General features: G+C 30.6%; 1 protein-coding gene across 1 annotated transcript; it reads left to right on the plus strand.

The window, feature by feature from the left end:
• Positions 1-12,742: 12,742 nt before the first annotated feature.
• Positions 12,743-25,507, plus strand: LOC145313414 (uncharacterized). Its single transcript, XM_080152793.1, has 29 exons — positions 12,743-12,948; positions 13,295-13,350; positions 13,786-13,871; positions 14,190-14,254; positions 14,587-14,690; positions 15,219-15,337; positions 15,614-15,709; positions 16,098-16,246; positions 16,596-16,646; positions 17,217-17,333; positions 17,988-18,087; positions 18,266-18,986; positions 19,089-19,185; positions 19,337-19,492; positions 19,622-19,784; positions 20,225-20,345; positions 20,666-20,813; positions 21,014-21,114; positions 21,508-21,793; positions 21,919-21,977; positions 22,079-22,261; positions 22,365-22,509; positions 22,616-22,747; positions 22,839-22,905; positions 23,281-23,348; positions 23,444-23,654; positions 23,962-24,036; positions 24,417-24,497; positions 25,138-25,507. Exons 1-29 carry the CDS (start codon positions 12,854-12,856, stop codon positions 25,180-25,182), a joined length of 3,897 nt encoding a protein of 1,298 aa, XP_080008919.1. The 5' UTR covers positions 12,743-12,853; the 3' UTR covers positions 25,183-25,507.
• Positions 25,508-25,944: the final 437 nt, after the last annotated feature.

Here is a 25,944-nt window from a genome sequence, read left to right on the forward strand (position 1 = left end):
AGACTTTAACAAGGATGACAACATCCATAAGTAGCAAAGCCCGATAAATTATGAAATGATTTGAAAAATATATGCCAAAACCCTAAAGTGAATCGCGAAGCCAGTAAAAAATAAGGTTTTTGCATTTTAAAGCAGAACTGACAGACAGACGGACAAAGCAATGTATTGATTATATATTCTTTATGCCATAGCAATCTTTGCTGAAAATTTATCGGTCTATATTAAAAAGCAGTAGAGAAAATAACATTTGCTCCATACGAACTGATTTACGGACCGACAAAGTTAATTATAGAGTAGCTTTATACAAAAATAACTCATTTTTTAATAAGAAGAATCTGGAGAATTTTTTTTTATTATTGTTTATATTTATATATATAAAAATAAAAAGAAAATTATTACCTGAAAACCTAGAATCAACAAATATCTACATCTCCAAGTATTAACAAAATCTTATCAACAAATTAGGGATTGCGCATTTTTACGGTCCTAGTTGATTTTGTGATTCCTTTTGTATTACAATTAATAATTTCTATTTTTATTAAATGTATTTATCCATGCTAAAGTTATAATAAATGTTATGTTATGTTATTCCCATAATCCAGATTCGATTGAAATATAAATTGTATAGATAAATGTTTATATCTAATGATTAAATTTTAAATAAAAAAATATCTTCCTTAAGATATTTGATAACCTTCCTATTATATAATGTATTTTTTTTTGTCTGAAGCTCAAGATTTCAATAATTAAAAAAAACTTTAAGAGAAACTTCACAAAGCTACCGGTATGGTTTTAGGCTATTTTACCCCCTATCTTACATCATTAAATGCAGAGCCCCTATATGATAGGGGCGCAGCGGCAAGAAATATGTATATTATAAATTTAAAAACTGCGCGCTTTGAAAACAAATTTACTGACTTTTAACAAGTTTTACTAGCGGTTGCGCACCTAACATTTAGTGACATGGACGTCAAAAGAAGAGGTGAGGGGGGGGGGGGGGGTAACGGGAAGTTTAGCCATCCCCCAAACGAATTTGGATTTTCACTATTTTTGGAAATACATTGAAATTTTGTCGTTTAAATTTGACCGCCCAAACTGAGTGCTTCTTATTATAAAATCTGTGAAAATCTGGTTCGATTTGACCGCCATAAATGCGCTGAATAATTTTACCGCTGGTTGCTTGTGCGCATCCCTCACTTGTAAATTAGGTCTAGAAGTATATAAGCTAATGATGCCAGAGTTTAATAATCATATTAGAATATGTTTAATTAGTATTTCTATTTGGGTTATTAAAAGGTGATATAATTTAACTGTAACAATATTTATATCACATTTTAATGGTCTTTTATTGAATTTACTAATTTTTTCTACAAATTCCTTAAAATTCATTGTTTTATGCTTTAAGTTTTTATTTTTAGAGAAAGTTATTATCTTAATTCATAGAACATTATTTGGTGATTTGTTTTGCTTATTTAATCACTGGTTAATGTTCTTTGAAATATGATAATGTGTTTGCTACTTACATTCTCAGGAACTAGCCATTTCCAATTCATCACAAAGTAGTTTGTCATGGTTATAAATATACATGACTAGAGTAGACACTGCTTTATTATCAACTATCGACACCATATATTCTATAAAACTATAAACAACTATATCAACTACAAACAAGGTAGTGTCTTTATAGTCATGGTTGTATAATATACATGACTAAAATAGACACTGCTTTATATCAACTAACTACACCATGTATCCTATATAACTTTAAACAAGGTAGTGTCTCTATAGTCATGGTTGTATAATATACATGACTAGAGTAGACACTGCTTTATTATCAACTATCTACACCATATATTCTATACAACTATAAACAAGGTAGTGTCTCTATAGTCATGGTTGTATAATATATATGACTAAAATAGACACTGCTTTATTATCAACTATCTACTCTATATATTACATATCACTAATGATAAGGTAACTATTTTAAAATACTATATTCCTTTTTCCTTGATAATTACATTGACCTATTCCCTGAATAATATTCACTTATTCCTTTATATCTGATTAATATTAACCTATTCCTTTATCCCTGATTAATATTGACCTATTCTTTTATCCCTATAAACATTGACTTATTTCTTTATCCCAGATTATATTTACATATTCCTTTGCACTGATGAATATTGACCTATTCCTTTATCATATATTATATTTACATATTCCTTTATCCCTGATTAATATTGATCTATTCCTTTATCCCTGAAAATTATTGAAATATTCTTTTATGCCTGATAAATAGTGACTTATTCCTTTATGCCTGATTAATATTGACCTATTCCTTTATCCCTGATCAATATTGACCTATTCTTTTATCCCTGATTATATTTACATATTCCTTTCTCCCTGATTAATATAATTCCTTTATACCTAAATATTATTGAACTATTTCTTTATCCTTGAATAACATTGACCTATTCTTTTATCCCTGAATAATATTGACCTATTCCCTCATCCCTGATTAACATTGACCTATTTCTTTATCCCTGATAATATTGACCTATTCCTTTTATCCTGATGAATATTGACTTATTCCTTTATCCCTGATGAATATTGACTTATTCCTTTATCCCTGAAGAATATTGACCTACTCCTTCATATTCACATTTACCTTTATCCCTGAATATTATTGACCTATTCTTTTATCCCTGATTAATATTGACTTATTCCTTTATACCTGATTAATTTTAACCTATTCCTTTATCCCTGATTAATAATGACCTATTACTTTCTCCCTGATTAGTATTGACTTATTCCTTTATATCTGAATAATATTGACCTGTTCCTTTATCCCTGAATAATTTTGACCTATTTCTTTATCCTTGAATAACATTGACCTATTTTTATCCCTGATTATATTGATCTATTCCTTTTTTCCTGACCAATATTGACTTATTCCTTTATCCCTGATGAATATTGACTTATTCCTTTATCCCTGATTAATTTTGACTTATTCCTTTATGCCTGATTAGTAATGACCTATTCTTTTATCCCTGATTAATATTGACCTATTCCTTTATTCCTGATAAGTATGTACTTATTCCTTTATCCCTGATTAGTATTGACTTATTCCTTTATCTCTGATTAGTATTGACCTATTCCTTTATCCCTGAATAATTTTGACCTATTCCTTTATCCAAGATCAAAATTGAACTATTACCTTATCCCTGATTAGTATAGACATATTCCTTTATCCCTGATTAGTATTGACTTATTCCTTTATCTCTGAATAATGTTAACTTATTTCTTTATCCCTGAATAATATTGACCTATTCCTTTATCCCTGATTAGTATTGACTTATTCCTTTATTCCTGATCAATATTGACCTATATCTTTATCCCTGATGAATATTGACCTAATCCTTTATCCCTGATTAGTATTGACTTATTCCTTTATCCTTGAATTATATTGACCTATTCCTGTATCCCTGAATTATATTCACCTATTCCTTTATCCCTGATTAATAATGACCTATTCCTTTATTCCTGATAAGTATCTACTTATTCCTTTATCCCTGTTTATTATTGACTTATTCCTTTATCCCTGAATAATATTGACCAACTCTTCATCCCTGATTAATATTGACCTATTCCTTTATCCCTGATCAATATTGACCTATTCCTTTATCCCTGATTAGTATAGACATATTCTTTTATCCCTGATTAATATTGACCTATTCCTTTACCCCTTATGAATATTAAACTATTCCTTTATCCCTGATTATATTGATAAATTCCTCTATCCCTGATTATTATTGACTTATTCCTTTGTCCCTTATGAATATTAAACTATTCCTTTATCCCTGATTATATTGATAAATTCCTCTATCCCTGAATAATATTGACCCATTCCTTTATCCCTGATTAGTATTGACTTATTCCTTTATCCCTGATTAATATTGACCTATTCCTTTATCCCTGATCAATATTGACCTATTCCTTTATCCCTGATTAGTATAGACATATTCTTTTATCCCTGATTAGTATTGACTTATTCCTTTATCCCTGAATAATATTGACCTATTCCTGTATCCCTGAATAATATTGACCTATTCATTTCTCCCTGAATAATATTGACCTATTCCTTCATCCCTGATTGATATTGACCTATTCCTTTATCCCTGATTAATAATGACCTATTCCTTTATTCCTGTTAAGTATCTACTTATTCCTTTATTCCTGATTATTATTGACTTATTCCTTTATCCCTGAATAATATTGACCAATTCCTTCATCCCTGATTAATATTGACCTATTCCTTTATCCCTGATCAATATTGACCCATTCCTTTATCCCTGATTAGTATTGACTTAATACTTTATCCTGATTAATAATAACCTATTCCTTTATCCCTGAATAATATTGACTTATTCCTTTATCCCTTAATAATTAATATTGACCTATTCCTTTTTCCCTGAATAATATTGACTTATTTTTTTATCCCTTATAAATATTAAACTATTCCTTTATCCTGATTAATATTGACCTATTCCTTTATCCCTGATTAATTTTGACCAATTCCTCTATCCCTGAATAATATTGACCCAATCCTTTATCCCTGATTAGTATTGACTTATTTCTTTATCCCTTATGAATATCAAACTATTCCTTTATCCCTGAATAATTTTGACCAATTCCTTTTCCCTGATTATATTGACCTAATCCTTTATCCCTGATTATTATTGACTTATTCCTTTATCCCTGATTAATATTAACCTATTTCTTTATCCCTGATTAGTATTGACCTATTCCTTTATACCTGATTAATTTTGATCTATTCCTTTATTCCTGATTGTTATTGACCTATTCCTTTATCCCTGATCAATATTGACCTTTTCCTTTATCCCTGATGAGTATAGACATATTCTTTTATCCCTGATTATTATTGATAGATTCCTTTATCCCTGAATAATAAGAATAAAGAATAACCTATTTCTTTATCCCTGATTATTATTGACTCATTCCTTTATACCTGATTAATTTTGATTTATTCCTTTATTCCTGATTGTTATTGACCTATTGCTTTATCCCTGATTAGTATTGACCTATTCTTTTATCCCTGATTAGTATTGACTTATTTCTTATACCTGATTAATCTTAACCTATATCTTTATCCCTGATTAATAATGACCTATTCCTTTATTCCTGATAAGTATGTACTTATTCCTTTATCCCTGATTAGTATTGACTTATTCCTTTATTCCTTAATAATATTGACCTATTCCTTTATCCCTGAATAATTTTGACCTATTCCTTTTCCCTGATTAATATTGACTTATTCCTTTATCCCTGAAAAGTATTGACCTATTCCTTTATCCCTGATTAGAATGGACTTATTCCTTTATTCCTGATGAATATTGACTTATTCCTTTATCCCTGATGAATATTGACTTATTCCTTTATCCCTAATGAATATTGACCTATTCCTTTATTTCTGATTAGTATATACCTATTCCTTTATCCCTGATTATTATTGACCTATTCTTTTATCCCTGATTAATATTGACTTATTCCTTTATACCTGATTAATTTTGATCTATTCCTTTATTCCTGATTGGTATTGACCTATTGCTTTATCCCTGATTAGTATTGACCTATTTTTTTATCCCTGATTAGTATTGACTTATTTCTTTATACCTGATTAATTTTAACCTATATCTTTATCCCTGATTAATAATGACCTATTCCTTTATCCCTGAATAATTTTGACCTATTCCTTTATCCCTGATTAGAATTGACTTATTCCTTTATTCCTTAATAATATTGACCTATTCCTTTATCCCTGAATAATTTTGACCTATTCCTTTTTCCCTGATTAATATTGACTTATTCCTTTATCCCTGAAAAGTATTGACCTATTCCTTTATCCCTGATTAGTATTGACTTATTCCTTTATTCCTGATGAATATTGACCTATTCCTTTATCCCTGATTAGTATTGACTTATTCCTTTTGATTAATATTCTGATTCTGATTCTGATTAATATTGACCTATTCCTGTATCCCTGATTAATAATGACTTATTCCTTTATCCCTGAAAAGTATTGACCTATTCCTTTATCCCTGATTAGTATTGACTTATTCCTTTATTCCTGATGAATATTGACCTATTCCTTTATCCCTGATTAATATTGACTTATTCCTTTATCCCTTAATAATTAATATTGACCTATTCCTTTTTCCCTGAATAATATTGACTTATTTTTTTATCCCTGATGAATATTTATTTATTCCTTTATCCCTGATTATATTGACCTATTCCTTTATCCCTGTTAATTACTGTCCTATTCCATTATCTCTGAATAATATTAAACTGTTCCTTTATCCCTGATTAATATTGACATATTCCTTTATCCCTGATTAATAAGTACCTATTCTTTTATTTCTAATTAATATTGACTTATTCCTTTATCCCTGATGAATATTGACCTATTCCTTTATCCCTGATTATATTCACCTTTACCTTTATCCCTGATTAATATTGACGTATTCCTTAATCCCTGATTAATATTGACGTATTCCTTAATCCCTGATTAATATTGACTTATTCCTATTTCCCTGATTATATTGACCTATTCCTTTATGCTTGATTATTATTGACCAATTCTTTTATCTTTCTTTTAATTACTGTCCTATTCCATTATCTCTGAATAATATTAAACTGTTCCTTTATCCCTGATTAATATTGACATATTCCTTTATCCCTGATTAATAAGTACCTATTCTTTTATTTCTAATTAATATTGACTTATTCCTTTATCCCTGATGAATATTGACCTATTCCTTTATCCCTGATTATATTCACCTTTACCTTTATCCCTGATTAATATTGACGTATTCCTTAATCCCTGATTAATATTGACGTATTCCTTAATCCCTGATTAATATTGACGTATTTCTTTATCCCTGATTAATATTGACCTAGTCCTATATCTCTGATATATTTGGGTATGGCGGGATGGAGGGCAAAATAACGCAACCTTTATTAAATTGTGCTTTATTTGTAGACAAAATAATTCTATAATTGCAGACAAAAGTTTGTATGAAAAAAAGGACTGTCTACAAAAAATAAGAAGATTTTATGTTGACAGCATCATGATCAAAATTCTTACCTCCAACTATTAAGTTATCCTACTCTTTTATTGTGCTATTTTAGTGGGTAACCTATGTAGTTTTCTCTCATATTTTTGCCCCACGACGTTATATGCACCCATCAGGATAACCTAATAGTTTTAAAGGTTAATTCTTTAATCGTCATGCTGTCCTATAAATTTCGCTTAAAATTAAACAGGAATGGTTTTAAGAACAAAGTTAAAAATTTCTATAGTTAGATTCTTTTGATCAAGGATAGTCCTATAAAAATAAAGATTCTAGTTTTAGATTTGTACTTATGTAGACATAGACATAGACATTGTAGATCTAGATGGTCAATCTGGTCTTATCACGTAGCGAAAATTATGGATATTCTTCTGGAAAAATTATCAATACAGTATATATTTTTTAAAAATAAATCACGAAACTTTTCCAAATGTATATTGGTCTTTTGAAGCAATAAGCACCAATAGCAAGTCTTCATAAAACTTGGTGAAAATATGTAGAAAATTGACTTAATAATACCTAAAAATTCCAGCTGTTTATCTCGAACAGAAAATCTTGAAAACTTGAAAAACAAGGAATCGATCTAGCACCCCAACCAATTAGCATATCTTAATAAAACTTGATTGAATTATGTAGCGTCTAGGAATCGATCTAGCATCCCAATAAATTTACAAATCTTCATGAAATTTAATGAAAATATAAACAGTGTGTTTTTTTATGAGAACTTTTTTGAAAGCAATTTTACCCTACTCATAGTTATCAGAATTTAATAAGTAATGGCTTATTTTCTTCGTTTTTTAATGCAATTAATAGAACAACAAAATAATATTTCAGTTTTTATGTAAAAAGTACAGTAAAATCTAAAATTCAAAACTTAGGTGTCAACATCTAAAAATGGTTTTAGCGCATTTTTCTTATGCCTAAATCTTCTACCCTTTGCAAGAAAAAAATTGGAATTTCTGTAGTCGACTTTGGGTGGCCAGTACTCCCTCCCTGGTTGAGAAATGACCTTAAAACTTTGATATGTTCTAGTACATGTCCCTAATAGTATCTGTATACATTTTTAGCACTATATCTCAACTTTGAAGTGTTTAGCAGCCATTCTTGCAAAAGGTTGAATATTTGAGCAGAAGAAAAATGCGCTAAAACCATTTTTTGATGTTGACACCTAAGTTTTAAATTTTAGATTTTACTGTACTTTTAAAATAAAAACTGAAATATTTTTTGTTGTTCTATTAATTGCATTAAAAAACGAAGAAAATAAGTCATTAATCATTAAATTCTGATAACTATAAGTGGGGTAAAATTGCTTTCAAAAAAGTTCTCATAAAAAAACACACACTGTAGAATGTGAATCTACTTAAACCCTAAAAATTTCTGTCGTCTTTCTTGAAAAAGAGTCGAGAAAATTACGAAAGCGTAATAATCTATGAATCGATCTAGCACCTCATATTAAGGCTATATTAGTACCTTAATATAGCCTTAATTACTTATTTTTGTTGATATATTTGTATATTCTGAACGATATTTATACGCCTGTTGATTTAACCTGCTTCTGAGGATAAGTTGAAGGACATTGAAAGTTGAAGGATATATACTAACTATCATAAATAGATACAGCTATGAGAACAATACTGTGTACAGTTAAATTCAGGGAGGGGGGGGGGGATATATTGGACTGTAAATTGTAGGTATTAATAGTGTTTATAAACACGATCTTATTCGTTTGCTTGTACTCTTAATTTACATTTATTGTGTTTGATTGGTTGGTTCTAACTAGAAGTTTTAAAAATTTTCAACTAAGAATGTTAGTCTGAAGATGGGGATGACAATCAATTAATCGACAATTGCCTTATCCCTTAAGATCCCTGTTTTAATAACTTTAGATGGCTCACATTTCCCCCTTTTACATTTGCAATTTTCTTCATATCAGGGTTAATTTTAGCCCATTAAGTTCGAGGATTTTAAATCTCCGAAAAAATATGATTTTTATACATAACAAATTTATGTGTTTTATCAAATGCACATTTTTTTATTTATCATTAGAATATTGAAATTATGTCAGGTTGGGTTTTATTTAACCATAATTTTTGGTTCGTGTGTTAAGGGTTAAGCTTGACCAATTTCCTTGGCATTGAAAAATAAATCTTCTTAGAGCAACAACAATAATCCATTAATATGGAGGAGGGGGTAGAGCTGTGGCCTACCAAAGGGGTAGTTTTATAGGGTTAATAAGGAGGAGTAGTTGATAAAGTAGAAGGTGGAGAAGGGGGTGGGCTCACAGAAGAGCAGAAAACTAATGCACTGTGCACATACTGCAACAGGGTTAAAATGATCACGCGCATTAAGTCAAGAATTGAGGGATTGTCTAATCGGAAAATTAAATTTAATCATAAGGAAGGTTAAAAGCAATAATTCTTTTACTTTTCAAATAATTTGAATCAAATTTAAAATATTAATAAAAATTTCAGTCTTTGGATACTTCAATTATATTGTGTTAAACCTATATTATTTTTTTACTAGAAATATTTTTATTATTTTTTTCTTTAAGCAATGTATAATTATCATTTAATAATGTTGATATTAAATGTATATGTTGTTTTTTGTCTCAAATAAATATATTTTAGTTTGATATACATATTTCTTTTACACCTGAGCTTTCAAAAATAGCCCTTTTCTAATTTCTTTAATGGTCCCTTTCAATGGGATTTTGACGTCTTTAAATAGCAACTGGTTTATATAGTGTATATAGAATGTTACTAATCACTTTATGGTGGTTCTAATAAAATCTAATTATTCTTAAATCTAAAAATAAATCTAATTTTGTCCTAAATGCGTATTTACTGAAATTTAGAATGGTTTGTTTGGCAATAATTTTGTCTTACTTGAATACTAGTTTAAACAAGCATACACTAGACTTATATCAAACCTTATATTCTAAATATAATGTATTTCATAACTTGCAATAGTGTAAATTTTGCTCGGGGACTATTTCTTCTACTTCAGTGCATAATGTAAGTAGCTTAAAGGTAGCTTCTATTTGTTTGCTTTTTCTACTCTTTTAATTCTAATTGTTTTTCATGGATGTTAGCTTTTTGTAGAAATGTTGCATTACTTTAAATATCTGGATAAAAAACATGGAATCTTTTAACAAATGGCTCTTTTATATAATTATATTTAATCAAGAGAAACCGAAAAGTTACATAATGGATATTAAATAATTAGCTTTTAATTACTGTCTTTGCAAAATTAGACAAAATTAAGATTTTTTCTAAAGCAAAAAATGCTTGTTTTAAAAAATGCCTGCTCATAAATGTACATCAAATTAAATGGCCCCTGCGCAAGGATGACCCGCAAAATCGTGAAGCGTTCCACATTTTTTTTTTTTTTTTTTAAATGCGTGTCATCCTTGCGCAGGGGCCGAAGTAAGTACTCAAATTAAATCTTAAAAGTTAATTAGAATTTGAAGAAATAGGTTATTGGGGCATAAAAGGGAAAGGATTATTATCATTAACAGGTGGTTTGGAAAAATGGAAATTATTGGAGAAAGGTATATGGTAGGCCAAGGGGAAAGTACTTGTGCGTGAAGTATGATTTCAATATTTATATCCCCTACCCACTTGTATACTCTTGATTTTCCGTCAAAGCAATCTGAGAGCGCGTCAGTTATTGAAGTCGAGCACACAAATCACAACGGACAATTTATATATACATGTAAGTGCTTTTATTATATTTTGTGTAAATTTAAATTTTGAAATCATCTACAAGTTTAAATTTTTAGAAAAGATAGGTTTGTCTGTTCGCAATGAACTATGTAAGTAGTTTGTTGTGTGATTTTCGTCAATTTTTTTGTGGCAAAAATACTCAATATGTGCATCCAATCATATGTACACTTTTACAATTCGGGCACTTTTAATATGCGAATTAGACTCAATCATTTATAAAGTTTATAAAGGTGCACATGTATCACAATGTTAGGAATATACTAATTCTAAAAATTGATTGATAAGTGTAATATAACCTTGTTAATTCTCATATAAAATGTTATTAGCAAATGTCTTGAGGAGTAAAATTTTGAGAAAATCACTACGAATATGAATGGAAATTTTAATGTCGTTTAATTTTAGCCACATGAATCGTCAGAACGAGCCATTAATGCTTTTTTGAGCTTCGTATTTATAGATGTTTCCAAAAAATGGGGATGGAAGGGACATTGACTGTAAATTATACTGGTTCCCAATGTTTTATAAACACAATCTCTTATTCGTTAGCTCAAAAACTTTACGGAATTTTATTAAATATCTGTTTTGCTGTACAAACCTACAGTGTCTAAGCTTTTCCACCAATAATTTTAATCTTCAGAAAAGGCATATTATAATAATCATAATTAGGTGTGGGTGTACATCATTTTATCGTCCAATATTTAATCAATTGTTAAATAAATATTATTTTTTTTTCTGAGCCTATAATCATTTACTTTATATAAGAATGTTTCGTATTTTTTTCAAAGGCATGTAAATTTGTAAAATATATAAAATATAGAAAAATTTTAGTCGGTTTTTTAAAATATACAATTTGAACATAATTAATTTTTAGACCCATTTGACTTTCTGACTGCCCCTATTTTTAAAGAGAAGCTTTTCTACAAATAAGGTCGCTACGTCTGTCCGTAACTGCTGGCTCTTTTAGTTAATTTAGACATGTTAGAATTGTCCTATCTATTTCAAAATTTTGCAGGATCATTTCTATACCAGCAAGGTACGATTTAGAAAGCATAGCAACTCCAAATAAGCTTCGCTTTTATGAACGTTGTCATTCTTGTTTTTAAAAATCTAATTTCCATAAACTAGGGAACTTTAATTAGCAAATAGAGCAACATCGTATGCTTTTTTTGAGAATTAAAAAATTGTTCTTACTACTAGCGGTTACGCCCCAGATGCCTCTAGGGGCCCTTGTGTGAAATAAGGGGGGAGTAGACCCTCCTTTTTTGATCACAGATAAAAAACGAAAAAGTAAAAAAAAATTAAATTTTCTTTAATTTATCAGTTTTATATTTATTGTTATGATAATTGTATTAATTTCTAGCTTTTTTTCCAGCTATGTACTTGTTTCATACTTGTTTTGTTAAAGATTTTGAAATATCTCAATTTCTTAACCCTTTCTGAAATAAATATAATAATAATAGATTGTAGGAAAAATTATGAAATATTTTTTTGTTTGCAAAACGATTTAGATCAATGAATTAAAAAAATAAAAACAAATTAAATTAAATTTTGAAAGATGAAATCCAAAATGGAAGTCAAATAAATTTAGATTGTCAAGTATACAGAGGTGGATTCTTAAAAATAATTTGGATCGCTGAATCGGCTATGTTAGCCAGGTCACCAAAATTGATTTTGAAAAATTCCTACAAAATCATTAAAAAACCTCCGAAAAATTAAATAATATGTTAATAACCCTTCTAGAACACTTTTCTTCAAATCTATAGATAAATTTGTACAAAATAAAATGTTGTGATCTGGCTACCATAGCCGATTCAGCGATGCTTGATTTTTTTAAGAACCCACCTCAGCGGTCAATTAGTTGATACAAGTACACAGCGCCGTAAACAGCTGACCAAAATTTAATAGTTTTCCATTTAGTGACAAGAGTTATCCAAGTGTTTGTTAGAGTGTAGAGGGCGTGCAGCAGCAATTATGGGTGCGGCGGGTGTTATGCTCGGGGTTCTACTACTCTCCCACAATGGATATACAAATTATCTACCAAAATGTTCCAGCTTATCAGAATATAGGTAATTTTTTTTTATAAAAATTTTCACATTATATTCATTAAAGCTAATACAAAATTTTTCACTCTTAAGAAAAACTAATGAAATTATAGATATTGAGATAAAAGACAAATATTATTAATTCAGCAAAATGTTTTCTTTATCTATCTATTTATTATGAATTTGCGCGCATGTTGTAATTGTAATACAATACCTTCTTAAACCTAACTAAGTATCTTTTTGATAATTATTTAGTTTTATGCAAAATGTTTAAATTTTCATAGCGAGTTTTTAAAGATGTTTGTTTGTTTTGTCTCATTCATATATCTAATTTTGTCGTATTTTATTATTTTGTTTATTTCATATCTAGGTCTCTGAATGGAAGATGTAGTTCATTAGAAAATCCAGAATGGGGTTCAAGTGGAAAGGAATGAAAGATTCATAATTTTTTTGAACATTAAGATTTCAAGAATGTTTTTTATTGTTGATAGTTTAAGCTATTTTTGATCATAACATAATTATGAAATAGAATAATGAATAACATTCTTTTAATTTTAATGCGGCTCATAATGTACAAAATTTTTATTTTAATATGCTATGTAAAAGTAATTAATGTGCTTAATTGTAAATTGCCTTATTAAAGGGGAAGTTGCACGGATTGCATTTAAACTTTAATTTAGTGAACCACATATTTTTTCCTGTTTAATGGTTTTAACTATCTTCATAGGTCATATATTTGAAAGAATTTATACTTTCTACCATTTCGTTTAAAAGTATCAAGATCGAAATTGTGACTTTAACCTACACAAATTATTATTCCATATTCTTATTTGGTATAATTGAATCTTTGTTTGACCCATCAGATTTTATCTGTGATATCAAGTACCTCTGTAAAATTATCCTCTGCCATACCAAGTTCCATATTGGCTGATGTTCCTGAATTTCAGGTAAAAACAGTTATTTAGCATTTTGAACATCAAACCATGAGCTGAATAGTATATTTAACTTTTACACGGATGTTAAAATGATACCTTCTTTAAAGTATTTTTAATTAATACTTTATAAGTAACTGTTTGGTGTAAGTAGATGAATTTTCTTGTCAAATTGTCAGAATTTATTTTACATCTTGTTTTTTAAACTTAAATTTTTTAAATGAAATGAAATAAAGGAGGAAGTGTTCGATTTTTCTTTTTAGTTCAAATATGAAATTCCTCAATATTAACCTTTTTTAGACAGAAATGTTATTATTTCTTGGTTTTATTTAGGACCCTGTAACAGAATGGTTAGGAGCATGGACAAGCTTTATCAAATCAGATCTTTTAAATATTGGGTAATTTATTTTATCAATTTCTCCAATATTTGCCGCTGAACTGCGGTTATTTTACTCAAGATGTTATCACGGAGGCCATAAAAGATTCAAAGGCTGTTACTTCACTGTTCAACATCAGACTTCTTTAAAACAACTATGGTTATGGTTTCAAATCGTCAACCCCCCCCCCCCCCTTTATATCATTGAGTAACAATACTACTAAGATGAAATAATAAAGCAAGAAGAATTGACAGATAAATTAATGGAGATATAAATAACTGAAAAGAGAACAGCTTTATATCAAATAGAAGGAAGGTAGACACAATTAACATTTTATTAATTTAAAATTGTAGAGATGACTACCGTGGATTGATGAACATAGCTACTCCTGTCCTTGATTTGTCCAATCTTTATGGTACTTCTGGTGATACCGTTAATATTGACCCCAGAATTATAGGTAAGAAATTCTAATATAGTTTTTTTCAATTAAATTGAATAAGTACATGGAAATTAGATGCATTAATTTCATTTATGTACTTCATTAACAATGTTAATTTGATTTTGATTTCTACTCATTTATGTCAATTTTGGTTCTGTGATTAGTAGTACTTGTAATTAAGACAGAAACTTATATTTTTATGTAGGCTACATTTACTCAATTTCCAGTAAACAATCATAGGTCTAAAAATTATGCTGGAGCTCCCCCCCCCACCTCTTCCGCCTCCTTAAACCTAAATATTTCCTAAGGAGCGAGTGGTTATTGCTATGTTTATTAAACTTGTCCCCGAAGTCTTATAATCAAATTTTTTTATTTGTTGGCTTAACAACCTTGGGGACTTTCAATGAACTTTGATTGTTTTGTTCATTTAGTTGAGTGTCCAAACATTTTAACTACTAATTGTATTCTACAGTAAAGAGGTGATGTACACAAATTTTTCGGAAATTGTCTTATCCCTTTAAATCCCTGAATTATTTAATTATTAAGGAGACACTTGGGATCTAAGTGAGAAGGTTCTGTGGAAACTATTTGAAAGTGAGCACTACAGATTGTCTGACGAGCTGTCACATTTCAATGCTGGATGGTCTACGAATAAAATTCACCAGGTTTCAAATGTTATTCCAAATATAACAAGGATGACTACATACATCAATTCGAAGCTCAACAGAAATGGCCATCAAATAAACCTATAATAACAGTTATATATTTTTAATTCATTGTTTTAAATTGATTTGGCAATTCTATCTCGTATGAATTTACTATCAGAGTTATCGTTGTGGACTGTCCAATGAACTAACCCGAATGTAGAAAAGCTTCGCTTTAAAAATTTAGAAATTAATTTTTTCATTAAGGATTAATATGATATATTTTTTATTGCTTAGGAAGCTAGAAAAATTTTGATAGCAGAATACCAAAGCATAATCATCAATGAAGTAGCTCCACTACTTGTTGGACATAGAGTCGAAGCTTTAAAAGAGGTAATTGAAAATTAATTAGGAGTAAAATATAAATATTTCGATTTTAAAGAATTGTTGAATATTAATTATAGTCCGGGGATTTCACACAAATTAACCTGTAGAGCACTGGTCTGTTTACCCCCACATCACTTATTTATGAAATAAATAAACGTTCCCTCGCCAAGAGGAAGGGTGTTTCCTCTTCATACCTTCATTTTGTTAGAAGAAAAGGAAATTAAATTATAGGGGGTATTTTTTCTCGGGTGGTTGTTGCACATCTCCTTGCCAAATAGTCTAGTACCTGCTCTGGATCGTTCATTCCAGCAGTTTAACGAGATTTTACTAGACACATAAGAATATTAATTTATATTTGAATTATAGATATACTTAACATTCTATTAATTAATAGGCTGCACTACGAAACACAACTGTTGATGTGACCCCCTTTGATCTCGTGCTTGGCCTGCACAGCGACCTGGCTATGTCCACCTCTGAGCTGGCGTACCTGGAGAACAGCCTGGCACCACTGGAGGAATCCTGGAGAGAACTGGCATTGAGGTTAGTTGTTTAGTTTTTAGTCACCTTTAAAGATGTCTTATCTATATATATAAGAATGGGTAACTTTGTTTATCATCCTTGGGAATGTTTATAAATATATCATCCATTGTCTTATCCCTTGGGATCCCTGAAAAAATGCTTGTTTAATGAAATTGCAAAATATATCTGTAGATTCTTTAACATTTAAAAAATAAATTTAATAAAGTGACAAAATAATTAAACTAATTTGACTTTTAATATTTTTTTAACATGCAAATTACATTTTTTCTTAACAACTCAATTAAATGTAAAATTAAACATAAAAACAATGAAAATAGAAAATTACTTAACATTATTTTATTTTGTTTAGGATGGTTGATATGAATTTGATCATTCCCGATATTGGAATAACTATGGACAAGTAAGTTTATATTTCTTAAGGAATAGTTGCACGAAATGCATTTAAACTTGAATTTTAGAAACTGCATTGTGATTTTTTCCTGTTCTATGGTTGAAACTACATTTATAGGGCATATATTTGAAAGATTTCAATTTTCTACCATGTACTTTTAAAAATATTTAAACTTTACAATCATATTCTCGTGATATATGCAATTGAAATAGCTGGCTTTGCTGCACAAAAACAGCATGGCGAATAATTTAGTGAGGTCTAGTTGTTTCTTATTTATATATACAAAATTATACATATATGTTTGATGGTATAATTATAAGTTATGCTTGAAATAATTTTTCTGAAATGCACTTCATGCAACTATCCCTCTACATGATTTTATACAGATAGTTTTACAACTAGCAAAAAAATAGTAAAAGGTTTTCGATAATTTTAGGTCGAGCTTTTGTCAAATAGTGTATAATAGGCAATTTTTTTTTCATCAAATGGTCAAAAATTACACCTAATATCCCTGTAAAATTCACATTTATACATTATGTCCACGCTGGGTTTCTAATAATAAATTTATTCTTGTTATAGATTAAACGAGCTATCCGACGCCAGAGATGTGATGGGGCATATTAAAAGAAAGACGCACCGACAAGTAAAGGCTGAGTGTAATATTGAAGAAACTGAGATTGATAATGCTATTCAAAGGTAATTGAAACTCTTTTATAATCTTAATTACTTTTACATAACAAAACTTTTTTAAAATTCCTAATTGTGAAAACTATTAATTTCATCTTAATTTTGACCCAATTAACTAATTAAGATGCCAATATGTAATTTTAATGATGTAATAAAATGTCATGAAACGTTAGTGATCTAATTTTCCCCCTTTTTATATTTGCAAGTATTTTTAGGGAGTGGTAGAAAATTGTTCCAACACATAGGAGTGCTTGAGAAACTATTGCAATTTTATCAGTTATTTTCAGGGATATTAAGAGATAGGACACTGGGGAAAAATAAACTTCCCCCAGGAATATGCATTAAATGCTGCCTTTGGTAGCTGGCAAACCTTGGGGTAAAAATGTGATGTAAAAAAATTAAACAAGCAATCTCCCCTTACTTTTTAGTAATTTCTTACATCAATATTTGCATTGAATTCATTTTGTCACTTGCTTAACTTAACAGATAGATTGTTGCTAATATATGGGGGGGGGGGGCAGATGGAGATGTCGTCATTTTTGCTATATGTTTTCCACTAACGAAAGCTGAAAAACACGTACAGGTTTCGTGATTTTTTTTCAAATTAATTTCGTTGTTGGTTTAAGCTGGATTGTTGCACCTTTTAAAAAATAATGTTTGTAGGTCTGACAACGAAAGTGATGATGCTTTGATTGGTGGACTTCTTGAAACTAAAGAAGATGGTGCAATTCTTCCTCCTACTCTGTCATGCGCGTTCCAAAGGGTTAGTTTTTTTTTACAAATAAAATATTCTATCTTTCAAAATGGTTTAGGCACTTGAAAAGTTGAATGAAATGGGTAAAAATACTTTTTGGCTAAACTATTGCAAAAAGTTTTTCTTCTTTGAAATGTCTTTTAAACATTGTAATATCTTTATATTAATATATTTTTATTATTTACAGGTAATGCAAAAAATAATTTCTGGTGACAGATTCTGGTTCAGCAAAGCTGAGACTGCTGGCTTCACCGAGGCTCAAACCAACAACCTCAAGGATATCCGGTTTTCAAGCATTATTTGCGCCAACATGCCTTTTGTGAATAAAATTCAACCCAATGCCTTTGTTGATGCTGATGCTGGTCTAAATCATGCAGTCCATTGCTCCAACCTGCCTGTACTTGACATTGATTTTTGGTATGATGATAATATTGATGAAAATATTTCCGAGGACGCTGAGGTTAGCGAGGCCATAAATGCGGCCAAGAACAGACTGCTGGAGTTTAGACGCTATGAGTATGACTTGTTTAAGGATAATTTTGTGACAGCTAGAGGTACTGGATTAAGTGGCCTTGGTGCCGTTAACAAGCCATCCATCCAGGTATTGAATGCTATGAATACCTCTGTCCTGTTTGAGCTGGTCACCTATGAGTTTTTGCGCCGACCCAAGCTTTCCCTAATGATCTACAACAAGGCCACCCCACGCAGGATCAAACGCAGTTTTGGAATAACACGTCCTACTGGAATTTTAAACAAAGTGTATCACGTGACACCAATTAATGTTGATTTTGACAACAAGATTAAGACCAGCATAGAGAATGTGCCACAGACTAAGATCTATTACAAATCTGTTTCCACAAAGAGGATTATTGATAGCACAAGCTTTGAAGAAATAAAGGATAATTTAGGTAAAAATATAATTTTAATGAATTTGAGCGAATTTAAAAAAAATTATCCCTTTTTAAGGCTTTCTCTAGTGAAAACCAATTTAGACTGTTAAATTGTTTTAGTGCAACCTTTGACGTTTGAAGTATCCACCAAAGATGCAACTGGAAATGGACAATGTGATCCTTTGGAGAAAACCATGCCTTGTTCTGAATTTTCCAGGTAACTTTTTTTTTTTTGTCTGGCGGATTTTTTGTTTAAATATTTGATTTGGAAAGGAATAAAAATAACATATATTTTAGTTCCTTCAGTTACAATATTTCTAGTATCTTGTTTTAAACATATTAATGCTAATTTTTATATTAACTTATAGGTATAGAAGCTACAGTGGGTGGTGTAACAACCTGAATAATCCTGAGTGGGGAGCAGCCATGTCTGTACACAAGAGATTGTTACCATCTGAATATGATGACAGGATCTCAAGCCCAAGGACAACCAGTGTCAGAGGCAGCAAACTTCCAAGTGCCAGGTAAAAGTTTTCTCCATAAAATAATTAATATCACTAACAGCCTAGCATTTTCTATCAAGCTTGTCTAACTCTGTAACTATTTTTAATGTTTGTTATTTTTTTTATTTAAAAAAAATATTTTAACCGTAGATTAGTGTCCCAGAAAGTTCACCACCACGTGTCAAGATTGGACCCCAAGTACACCCTGATGTTGATGCAGTGGGGGCAGATTGTGGACCATGACCTCACCCACACTCCCATGTTGAGAGGTTTCCACAACACCATCCTGGAGTGCGGCGATTGTGAGTCAAAGGTTAGCTTAGATTTTCATTGTTAAAGATTTTAACAAAGGGATAGTTGCAATTGAAAATAAGCTATCTACATAAATTGCTTATAGCACAAGAATAATATTTTCAAGTCTTCTTATTTTTAAAACTACGTGGTAGAAAATTTAAATTCTTTTAATTATATGCCCTATAAATATGGTTTAAATCATTAAACATGAAAAAATATGCAGTTCACTAAATTCAAGTTTAAATACATTTCGTGCAACTACCCCTTTAGAATATCTAATGGGAGTATTAGGGTTTCTGTTTGTCTAATTGTACAATTTTTGGCTTATCATCAGTTTTTCATCGGATATTAAAATATCGGTCTTTTTATCGGGTATGCACGTCTAAATATGAAAGAATATTTAGCTATTGTTAGTCAAGTTTTGATGACGGATATCTAATTTTGTGATATGAAATTAAGAATGTGCATCCAGCCTGTTTCCCCATCCCAATTCCTGAGGACGACAGTTTCTTCGCCTACAACCCCAGGGATCCCAAGTGTATTCCTTTCTCCAGATCTGTGTTTGGACAACAGACTTTAGGTGAGATACTTTTCACAGCTGTAATATTCAGCTGTTGCCAGCAAGCAACTATTTAATTCAAATATACAAAGCTGTTACTTTTCCAATTTTTTGTTATGTTTAGGGAAAATAGTCTTACCAAGTTTAATGATGAAATTTGGATTCTTAGTGATATTTGTGCACTGATTACGAGATTGTTTCATTACCCCCCCCCCCCCCCCCTTTTATTACCAATTAAAACTATGTGTTGCTTAATGTTCCAACAATTAAATTTTATTAAACAAATCTTTCTTCAAAAGTTATGAAATGAAAAAAAAACTCAATTCTTTTTATTAAATCAGGACCTCGTGAGCAAATAAATCAGCTGACCTCCTACCTGGACGCTAGCATGGTGTATGGATCCAACGAATGTGAGATGAGACAGTTGAGAGAGACGGGAACATATAAGCTAAAGATGTTCACTCACCCCCTAAATACACATTCTCACCAGTAAGTTTTTTAAATTAGCATATAATTCTACTCGGTCTGTTAAGCAGTTTTTAAGTGCATTCCCCTTTAAAATGTCTTTTTATTCTTCATTAATATTTTTAAAAAAAAACTGAAAGCTGTGCCTTCTTGGTTTCTTTTGTAAAGTGTCATTGTATCATAGTTCTTTTTTTCAAATTTTTATTGATACATATTTATTTTAGATACAAGCCCTTATTGCCCCGTACTAGAGAGAATGCTGACTGTTTTTCACCAACTGGAGAATGTTTTATGGCCGGAGATGCCAGAGTTAATGAGCAGCCAGGTATACATCACAAGCGTGGATTAGCGTTGCTACTCATTCAGTTTCTAGTTTGATTTTACCAGAGTTATGGGATAAGGACGGTCAATCTAATCTTTATCCTTTCATTAATTTTACACAAAATGAAAGGAAGCAAAATTGATTTATTGTCCGTTGTTATATCCCTGCATCTATAGTACTAACTATTTCATTATCAACTAGCGACCCTTAGCATCTAGAGGCTCTGTATTCGAAGTGGTAGGAAAAGCAGAAAATTAGCCTAAAGCCATCCCAATACTTTAATCCAAAACCATCCCATGACCTATAGAAAGCTTCCATAAAATAGAGAACTAAACCGGTTCAATATTTTTCAACTTTTAAGGAACCTCAATTTATAAAAATGATTTACAATTGCAGGTCTTGCCTGTATTCACACAGTCCTAGTAAGAGAGCACAACAAGATCGCGGAACAACTGGCGAGCATCAACCCTCACTGGGACATCAACAAGGTGTTTGAAGAGACGCGTAGGATCATCAACGCCGAGATTCAGCACATCACATACAATGAGTTCTTGCCACGTGTCCTTGGTCTCAATAGTTTGAGCTTGTTTGATGTTGATTTGAGAACGAATGACTATTTCTATGATTATGATCCTTCTTGTTCTGCTACAAGTTTTACTGAGTTTTCTACAGCTGCTTTTAGGTAAAATGTTTTTATTTTGTTTATAGTATGCTTTTTTTTTTCATTGCTCAAAATGCCTTGGAGATGAATTAATTAAAAAATATGTTGTAAATAAAGCGCTTTATTAATAGCAAAATGATATTCAGATTTGGGCACAGTATGATTAGACCCAACCTGACTGCCATGTCTCAACAGGCCATGGAAGGTAAAAATTTAGTTCTATTTAATTTTTAAATTAAACACTAAAAACTTTTTATATTACCAAAAGTTATATTTAAATAGATCTTATGATCAATTTTATCACAGGACGTTCTGCTGCTAAAGAAATTGCGCTGCGTACACATTTCAACAAGCCAGACTTGCTGATGGAGGCAGAGATGATTGATGATATCCTGAGAGGGCTGGCCATGATGCCTATGGAGTCCATGGACAACACAGTCACGGATGAGGTCACCAACCACCTCTTTGAACAGAATAAGCCTAAGTCAGGTAAATTATGCTCTGAATGAAACAAAAAAATCCGGGAGAAAATACTTACAAATACTTTTTTTGTGTGTTTCTTTTGTTATATATTGAATTTTTGAATCTCAAGGATTGGATCTTGTTTCCCTGAATCTGCAACGAGGACGTGACCACGGTATTCCCGGGTATAACAAGTACAGGGAGGTCTGTCAGCTGCCCAGAGCTAACCAGTTTATTGATCTTAGAAATGAAATTAATATTGAGATTATTAACAGGTATTTTTTTTTATGCTTATATGTATAATTTTTTAAATTTAAAATTATATCACAGCAAATCTTTAACTAAGAAAACTTAATACTTTCTAAATTCCCTACTGTTTAGCCTACAAAGTGTTTACAAGCATCCAGATGATATTGACCTGTTCACTGGTCTGCTGGCAGAGACACGTCTACCTGGCGCATTGACTGGTCCAACCTTGGCCTGCCTTATTGGCCTGCAGTTCAAACATCTCAGGTAATCTACTTAAATTTTAAGTCAAACATTGCAAATTTTATTTTTTAATTGTAATTTTTTTTATCTTAAATGATCTTAAAAAATATTGTAGGAAATGTGATAGATACTGGTATGAAACTGGAGATCCAGAAATTAGGTTCACTCTACCTCAGTTACAGGTAGAAAAATTTAATAAACATTTTGTAATTCCTTACAATAAAGTAACATGATCACAGGGTGTGTGAGTGCTGAAGGATCTCGCTAACCACTGAACCGTTATGATTCTCCTTTACAGGGTAGCTTCTCATTGGTCCTGTGATGGTTTATAACTATTTTGGGTGAGGGTACCACCACCTCCCAAGAAAAATCGCTTCTAGAAAAAAATAAGCCCCCCAACAAAAAAATTCTTTTTGTACTCTTTCTTTCGAAATAAAAAACAATTAAATTGGTTATCGAATTCAACTCTTCCCTCCTCAAGTACCCCTAAAGGCCTCTAGTATATTCATAATTTAACAACAGATTCATAAAAATAATCATTGCTTTCTTTTAACTAGGAATTGAGATCATCCAACTTGGCAGCTTTAATTTGCACAAATATGGAAGGAAATTCTAAAATCTCAAGGTAAACCATTTTTTCTTCACATTTTATGAAGTCTTAGAAAATTTTTTTAGAATAAACTGTTTTTTTTTTATGTAACTACATTTTTCTTTGTTAAGATCTACTATGGACCAAATGGACAGATTGACAAATCCCCTGGTTGACTGTGAAGCCACCATCAAGCATATAAACTTGGATGCTTGGAGAGAGGATCCTCCAGTGGGTCCGCAGCCTGCTGCTACAGCTATAAGCACCACAAATACTGGAACATTCAGCCATATTATCAGTTCATTGCCTGCCGGAGGCACCAGTCATACCACAGTTTGTCAGGTAAAAATCCTGTTTTTAGGAGCAAAACTACTCGATAAGTCACTTTCCTGCCGGTCAGACTTGAAATGTAATTTTACTTGCTGATATACAAGACAGATCGATGTTTTTTGTGAATCTTACCAAAGAGCACCTGGTATACAACTTACTTGGTCCGTCGGTCTGTGGATCATGCTACAAAAGACATTTGTTTCGCAACTTAATCTTATGGATGCTGTCATCCTTGTTTCATGTTGTAAATACTAAACCTTGTAAAAAAAAATTTTAATTATTAAAAAACCTATCATAAGCTAATTAAAATATACTTCAGATTCGTAATCAGAGTGTGAAACTTGGAAATAGATACAGAGTTTCTCCTTGCACCACGTGTTTGTGTACATCTCAGGTAAGGTTTTTAAAAATCTGTCTGTCAGTGTGTCTATTTGTACGGGGGATCTCGCTAACCAAGGAACCGATATGGTTCTGCTCTACATTGTAGCTTCCCTTAGATCCTGGTAGATGTATAACTCTTTGAGGGAAGGTTACCATCACCCTCACAAGAGAAATATCCCACAGAAAAAAATTACTATCCCAAAATATTTTGTTTTACTTTTTTTTAAAAATTAAAATGGAATATGGAAGGGGTCGACTTCTTCCCCCCCCCCCCCCCGCCCTCAATTAAAAGGGCCGGAGCGCAAGAAAAGAAATATAGAAATTGTAACAGAAATTTAAAATTTTTAAAATGACTATGTGTAGTGCTAAAAATTAAATGATTTTCTTATTTAGGGAGTAAAATGTGAGACAGTAAACCTTCAAGAATATGGAATCAGCTGTATTAGACTTGTCAAAGAATTTGGAATTAAAAAGGTACTCCCCCTAGAAGCCTCTAGTGGCACTTTAAATGTTTCTTTATATTTAAAATATGTCTGTGTTAGGTAGACGTTTATGTTGATATGGAATCTCTTTGTAAAATCGAGAAACGTAAAACAATTTCGATTTTTTTATTTCTCTTGGGAGGGTGGTGGTACCCTCTCCCAAAATAGTTATAAACCTTCCCAGGACCTATGAGAAGCTACCCTGTTAAGGAGAACCCGATCGGTTCAGTGGTTAGCGAGATCCATAAGTATAGACAAAAAAAGCTTATTATTTTATATAATAGGATAATATCAATTTGGCTGCAATATTTTCATTTAGAAAGTAAAATTATCATTCAAAGTTGATTTTCTTAAGGCTTCTGATTTATAAAAATGGCATTGTCTTTTTCCCTAAATAAAACAAGAATACCAACATTTATAAGGCAAAGCTTCATAAATCACACGGAGAAACGAACTTTAAACATTGATTATTGAGTTGCTACACTTTCTAAATTGTACAAAAATGTGCAAGATATGATAATCTCTAAGATCATTCTAAAAGAAACAGAGCTAATAATTAAGGCTTAAGGGCGGATTAAAGTTAATTGTAGAAAATACTCGCTATTAATAAATGACTTAATCTATTTTTTTAGGTTGAAGAAGATGATTCATGCAGACCTCAATGCAGAATTATTTAGATTTTTATATCTGTATAAAGATTTTATAATATTGTAACTTTTAAATTGAAAATTGTTTATATTTTTTTTTATATAATTTTGAAGCCAAATCTTTTATTGTAGCACTTGTTTTTAGAGCACTGTATGAGTTTAAATTTATTTTCATTTTATTTTGAAATTAATTTTATTTTATTTTAAATTTGATAAAATTTATCATAATTGATAAAAATATTTGAAAGAAGCTGTGAAATTGTCGTAACATTATGTACAAAGTCATGTATAAATCCTCTTTATCTGGTATTATTTACAACATTTTTATTTCATTGAAATAAATTATTTCAGTTTATTCAAAATTGTATATTATTTGAGAGATCAAGGGGAGGACTCATCGGATTTTTAATTATAATGATTACGTTATTTTTGTAAACGTTATTCGTTTTTTTAAATTTTTGGATATTTTTATTGAATCTTGATTAGATTTTACAATGATCTAAAAGTGTTACTTTTCCAGTCATGGTTTTATCATAATTTATTTTCAATCTTCAGATCCCTGTCATAGCAGATATTTTTTTCCCCAAGTTCCAAAGCAAAACATTTTTTCTTCTGTCTGCTATTATTTTATCAGTTGACAAGTTTACCATATAACTCGAGCATGTAAAAATAACAGCAAGTTTCAATCCAGATTCTTATTAAAACTGCAGCAAAGTTTTGAAGCTGAATATCATCCGCTGAAGATTGTTGGATGTGAAAATGGGATGCTAATCTTTGTATAATTATGCAAGA

This window comes from Acartia tonsa, chromosome 3 (genome assembly GCF_053477335.1).
Source record: "Acartia tonsa isolate MP-2025a chromosome 3, ASM5347733v1, whole genome shotgun sequence".
NCBI lineage: Eukaryota > Metazoa > Arthropoda > Copepoda > Calanoida > Acartiidae > Acartia > Acartia tonsa.

Bases quoted from the DNA above. Each gene is read 5' to 3' on its own strand.
- LOC145313414 (XM_080152793.1), top strand. From the start codon at position 12,854: ATGGGTGCGGCGGGTGTTATGCTCGGGGTTCTACTACTCTCCCACAAT. The intron at 22,906-23,280 runs GTAGAAAAATTT...TCTTTTAACTAG, and splicing joins TCACTCTACCTCAGTTACAG to GAATTGAGATCATCCAACTT. The intron at 24,498-25,137 runs GTACTCCCCCTA...CTATTTTTTTAG, and splicing joins AAGAATTTGGAATTAAAAAG to GTTGAAGAAGATGATTCATG.